Source organism: Drosophila albomicans, chromosome X, assembly GCF_009650485.2.
Source record: "Drosophila albomicans strain 15112-1751.03 chromosome X, ASM965048v2, whole genome shotgun sequence".
Lineage (NCBI taxonomy): Eukaryota > Metazoa > Arthropoda > Insecta > Diptera > Drosophilidae > Drosophila > Drosophila albomicans.
The window spans coordinates 11,153,505-11,159,531 of NC_047627.2; the positions used below are offsets into that span (position 1 = coordinate 11,153,505).

The following is a 6,027-nucleotide window of genomic DNA, read 5'->3' on the forward strand; positions in this document are numbered from 1 at the left end:
GCCACTCGCTTTACGTCTTTTTACTCAACTATACTTTTCTGCATTTAAATTGCATTCCACTTAACAAGGTAATTATCAGATTCTATATGCATTTGAAATTTGCCGCCACGTCGATCAGCCTAACAGCTTTCATAATTTTCGCATTCTATTCAACTGCTTAATTGCTGCATAAAGTTAGCAGAGCTTTTAAACTTTAAGCTGGCGTGAACAGAAATTAACGGCAAAAAGCTAAATTAACAGCACTGCTGTTAAAGTTAACAGTTGCCCTGCAGTGGACCACACTTCTGTTAAAGTTAACAGTCGCCCTGCAGTTGATAGTTCTGCTGTTAAAGTTAACAGTCGCCCTGGAGTTGACAACACTTCTGTTAAAGTTAACAGTCGCCCTACAGCCAAGCTGAATCAGGCGCCTGACAATCGATATCGATAATAACAGTTTGAATTGACAAAATCGAAATCGAATTTGAATGCACTGCACATTTCTTTATTTTCGAATTACAGATTAAAAGTAAGTTCTACCATTAATCATAAAATAAAATTGGTTTTACATACGCAAAAGCGTACGCATATCACACTGGTTGTTTTTATTGCCTGCAGAGTAGAGGGATTTAAAACCTAAAACGAATTGAATTCAGGCCTCGCGCAGCACGTTGAGCTCCTCGGGAATGGCGAAAGTGCAGATCTGCTTCTCCGCCATCACATCCTGCAGATTGGAAAACTCCTGTGGCACATAAGTAACGCCATCCATATACAAGGCCTTATCCCAGGGACACTCATCCAGGGCCATCAACAGACACGTCTTGCTCTGCTCAAAACTGGTGCGTTCATTGCTCAGGCAGCGTAAATAGCAGCGCCAATACAAGGAGTTGCGTCGCAACACGGCATATTGCTCGGCCTCCAGCTTGGTGCGACGTGTGTTCGTGGGTAGAAACGATTCAAAGATGCTCAGCAGCCGATTGCGCAAATAATCCTCCTGAAGTTTTGCATCCAATGCTGCAGTTTGATAGCCAAACGTTGCGGCCAAGTCATGGGACTTTTGATGCCGCAGAAATCGGCAACGTGCAGCAATAATCATGTGGAGCAATGCCAGAATGCCAGCTTTGGTCTGCTTCAAGCGACAACGCACATCGATCCACTGTGTGGTGTCCAACGTGGAGCACAGCTGGAGCAGCGTTTGATTGCGCGGAAACTCTAGCAGGCCATGTTGCAAGTGTGGCAGCAGTTCACTGAGCGCACAACGCCGCGGCAGCTGCAGCATCAGCAACTGCAACTCGCAGATTTGTTCCCGCAGAAAGCGCACTCGGGTCGCCTCCATTTGGGGCAGTTGAAAGAGCCGATGCTGCAACGTTGCCTCCAGCATCGCCAGCGCCTCAACCTTGCTGCTGTTGTGTTGCAGATACAGTTGCAGGCAGACTGCACGCAACAACAGAGTCAACATGTTGGGCAAAAAATACTGCTCCAAGGGCAACGGATCCGCTGGCGTTTTACCAGCCAGCTCGGCAACCTTTTCAAGCTCCGCATCGAGCAATTCCCGGCTGGCCAAAGGGACGAGCAGCTTCAGCGCTGCATCTCGCGAATCGTTGGCCATCAACATCTCGGCATAGACAACGGCGGCTTGCAGCTGATCCGCATCAAGTGGCGTCTGTTTGGCCATAGCCAGCACTTGGTCGAGCACACGAAACGCACTCGACGGTCTTGAGTCCTCTGCTTTGTCCTCGCCCAGTGCTTCGTACTCGAACATGGCAACCTGAGTGTAGAAGCAGATCACTTGACGATTCGCCGGTTGGCGCAGCAACGAGCGTTGACTGTCACTGGTTTCCTTTAGAAATTGCGGCGTCAACTTGCCGCACAGCTTGCGCAGCTGAAGCCGCAAACGTTGCAGGCGCAACCACAATATGATGAAGACTTGGCGCTGCGCTTCATTCGCTGCACACACTTCGCTGCACTGCAACAGCAGCTTGGCAATGCAACGCTCGTAGAGCTCGTGTCCAATTGCCTGCGGCATAAAGCTCGGACACACATACAGCTCCCTGGCCAGCTGCATCATGGTCTCCATATAGTCGCCGCTCTTGGGCGGTAGCGCATATGTCCAACGATCCGCGAGGCCGGCGAGCAGCATTTCAATGGCCTCCGAGTCGCCGATTTGATCGATGCGTGTGCACAAACGCTCGGCCAGGCAATGCGTTCGCAGCAGTGGTAACTTGGTCAGCTGAACCACCAGCAGCAGCAGCTGCATGCGATACGTTTGCGTCTTCAATGGGTAAATGTACGCACACACATCCTCCGTGTAGATGCAACGCCGTGGATCAACGGCAATGCCAACGTTTGCCTGCTGCGGATAGGGGAGAAAATTGTACGCTTGTCGCAGTCGCTCGATACGTGTCCAAATCTCTGGCATTGGCATGCCAGAGCGCAACACCAGCTCCTCGTAGTCGACGAGTGGTCGCTCATCCTGTGCAGAGGCCGCCAAGCAATCGAATTGCAAGTGTGGCGCATTCAATTCCAGCGCCAGATTGAGCAGTGCAAACATTTGCGGCGTGTTCGCCGATTGACGCAGAAACAGCACACAATTGTGAAAGAGTTTAAGCATCAATTCGTCCGCCCGTTCGTCGTGATCGCGTTCCCGAAACAGACGTTCCATGCACTTGCTGTAAATGGCCAGCACATCGGGCACATTGCAACGCGCCATGGTGCCCTGTGTGGTCATTATCAGCGCCGTCCACAGCGTGTACTCTTGTGGCTGCCGCTGCAGCAGCTCCTCCAGTTTGCTGGCCACCTGCAAAGCAAGTTTGCACTTGAGATTGAGTTCGTGGAGCAGCGCGTTGAACTTACCTGACTGTCTGGATACGTTACGCTGGCGGTGGCCACATAGCACTGCAGCAGCTTCTCATTACCCGGATGCTGTTCCATGGCCGTCTCGAGTGCATGCAGCTGTTGCTCTGCCACTGCCAAGCGATTGCTCTTCGTCGCACTGTCGCCCAGCAGCTGATGCAGTTCCAGCCAATTGCGTTCGTCTTGCGGCTCAAAGGCCAGCAATTTTTTTAGCTCCTGAATCCGTTCTAGCAGTTGGGTTAACTGCTCCTCGCTTGTCTTGATTGCTGCTTCCTCCACAAGGCGCAAGCGGGGTCGCTGCTTGGCGCGTTGTTTTGTCTGACGTGGCCCACCGCCAAGGCGCAGTTTGCTGCGCTTGTAGTTGGGGCGTGAGAGGCGTGGCAAGGTTGGCAGGCGTAGGTAGGCATTGTTAGGTTTCTTGTCCACATAGAAGCCGGTGTCTTTGTCAAACTCTAAAATGCGTTGCTCCCCACCAGCAGCAATAGCATTTCCAACAGCTCCTGATGATTGATTGTCAGCCAAATTGTCTTGATCGTCGTCCGCTGATTCCTCCGAACTGGAAGTGAAATCCGAATCAGATGGTTGTGGCGGCACAAGCACTAATGCGGGTAGCTCAAAGCTGCGATTGTTTTGCAAAACCTCCTCAGTAGCAGCATTAGCTACAATAATTTCACTACTATAAGAAAATATTTAAAAATATTAAACACTGCACTTTCTTACTTGGAACAGGCAACTGCTGTGACTGATGTGCTTCAGATGCATTTGGCGGCTCATTTGGTTCATTGCTGGCGTACGCCGGAAAGAGCGGCATGTTTAAGAAATTTACACACGTTTTATCTACCGCGATTTCTTTTTAAAGTGAATAATACCGTAAGAACAAATATCTTAACCAAACGAAACATTTATTCATTTAAAATCTATCGATTGCCTCGATAGGCAATGATGCTTACCAGTATGACCTACATGTTTTAAAAATAAATATTTTCCTAAGCAGTATTAATATACTAGAATTTGACACTTGGTCACGCTGCTAGCAGACTACAACGTTGCTATTCTCGTAATCGCATGCTGTATGCAAATATTTTGAGTACATCCAGTACCGCTAAGTACTTATTAAAGCATCATTTTTTATATGTACTTGATTGTTAATCATAATAAATGCATTCATTTCTTTTTTAGGCAGCATAAAAAGCATCGATACTTCTACGATAAATAATCGATGCTTTGATTCATGCATCGATAGGTGCCAACGAAGTTTCTCACCTCTATCTTGGCCACCTTAACTTTACTAACTAAACTTGCGGCCATTAAATAAATTTTAGATATCTCAAAAATGTTCAAAAAGTATGTACACAGCAGGCCAACAAACGCCGTTAACTGTCAGCTAACCCATTTGCCAATTCACAGATTCGAGGAAAAAGACAGTATCTCGTCGATACAACAGCTAAAATCGTCAGTACAGAAAGGCATACGTGCGAAATTATTGGAGGCATATCCAAAGCTGGAAACTCACATTGATTTGATACTACCCAAGAAGGATTCATATCGCATTGCAAAATGGTAAGTACATATGAGAACCATCATTCTAATTGGATCAATTAATTGGAATTCTGGGTTACTTCCTTTAGTCACGATCACATTGAATTGCTGCTAAATGGAACCGGCGAACAGGTCTTCTTCAGGCATCGCGACGGTCCGTGGATGCCCACGTTGCGTCTGCTGCACAAATTCCCCTATTTTGTGACTATGCAGCAGGTGGACAAGGGTGCCATACGCTTCGTCCTCAGTGGCGCCAATGTCATGTGCCCGGGCTTAACATCGCCGGGCGCCTGCATGACAACGGCGGATAAGGGCACCGTGGTTGCCATTATGGCCGAGGGCAAGGAGCATGCGCTAGCGATTGGTCTACTCACATTATCCACAGATGATATGTAAGTGCATGGTTTTTACCTTGGTAGCTGCAGTTCTTTAATCTTTTGCTTCTACTCAGTTTGAAGGTGAACAAAGGCATTGGCATTGAAACGTATCATTTTCTCAACGATGGCTTGTGGAAATCGAAGCCAGTCAAGTAGACGACGGAGTCGAAGTCAAATTCGAAGCCTATGTCGAAGCAGCACTCACCATGCACATTCGTCCTACATACAACAGAAGAAGAAGAAAGAAAACAAAAACGTCTTCGTCATTGTCATGAGAGCAAAGAATGGTTTTGATATGCAATTCTATAATTTGTGTTGAAATGTTTTTTTTTTCTTTAAATTTAATGCGCAACTTAAGCTATTTTAAATTAATTCGAAATACATTTAAATAATGGCATTTGAGAGCAAACCCACTAGTGTTGCCATTTTGGCGAATTTCACGTCAAATCTGGCCATTTTGAAGATATTCAAGGTGCTTTTTATTTTATTTGCTTTTCTTGTTTTTTTCGAATTTTGATTATTGCTTGAAATGATATCAGATAATTTATAATAGTAATAGTGAAATTAAATATTTTAGCTTTACAAATGGCATTTAAACGAGTCTCAAAAATGCAATTGGTTTAAAAATAAATTTGACCAGTTAAGCAGAGAGTGAAACAGTTGGCAGCACTGGTCGCAACATGCGCACATTCAATTGCATTGTTGCACCAACCACCTGTGGGAAATGACGATTGTCCAATTGGAAAAGTCGAGCTTCTTAGTTTGTTTATTGGTCAGCCGAAGTGTTGTATTTTTTACACAGTAGAAGTGCATACATTTTTTTTTAATTTAAATTTTTAACAATTCTTCACTTGTCGAATTTTATTGTTTTTAGGCTTACCATTGATTTTCCAACAGATGTTTTGAACAGATTCCACGACCTGTGGCTGCTGCGTGACGTCACAATTGCAATTACCATTAAGATCATGTCTTAATAGTCATGCAATTCAAAATGACGTTCGAAAAAAAAATTGAATCATAAAAAGGTAATTAATGTAATTTTCATTAAAGCTTTGCATACTTTGCGTGACAAAATAAAACATAAAATTTGTGACGTATGGAATTCGAGGGGACGCCATTTTGGATTTCAACCTTTTTTTTTGGTGGCGAGCGCGCGCAAATTGAGTTTTGACGCATGCGCGATGTGGAGCAAATTACGGTTCATTTGCATGTGCGTTAGACACATGTGTGTGTGTGTGTATGCATGTACATACATATATTGTACGTCAGCAGACTGCGTTGA

General features: G+C 45.6%; 2 protein-coding genes across 2 annotated transcripts; one reads left to right on the top strand and one right to left on the bottom strand.

Annotated features, from left to right (window-relative positions):
• Nucleotides 1-472: 472 nt before the first annotated feature.
• LOC117577304 (nuclear exosome regulator NRDE2) lies at nt 473-3,773 on the bottom strand. The gene is made up of 3 exons (XM_034262278.2): nt 3,550-3,773; nt 2,830-3,488; nt 473-2,773 (listed from the first exon to the last, which is right to left on the bottom strand). Exons 1-3 carry the CDS (start codon nt 3,638-3,640, stop codon nt 629-631), a joined length of 2,895 nt encoding a protein of 964 aa, XP_034118169.1. The 5' UTR covers nt 3,641-3,773; the 3' UTR covers nt 473-628.
• A 284-nt stretch (nt 3,774-4,057) lies between these two features.
• LOC117566553 (malignant T-cell-amplified sequence 1 homolog) lies at nt 4,058-5,211 on the top strand. Its single transcript, XM_034246098.2, has 4 exons — nt 4,058-4,173; nt 4,237-4,389; nt 4,458-4,760; nt 4,820-5,211. The coding sequence occupies exons 1-4, from the start codon at nt 4,163-4,165 to the stop codon at nt 4,899-4,901; spliced, it is 549 nt and encodes a 182-aa protein (XP_034101989.1). The 5' UTR covers nt 4,058-4,162; the 3' UTR covers nt 4,902-5,211.
• Nucleotides 5,212-6,027: the final 816 nt, after the last annotated feature.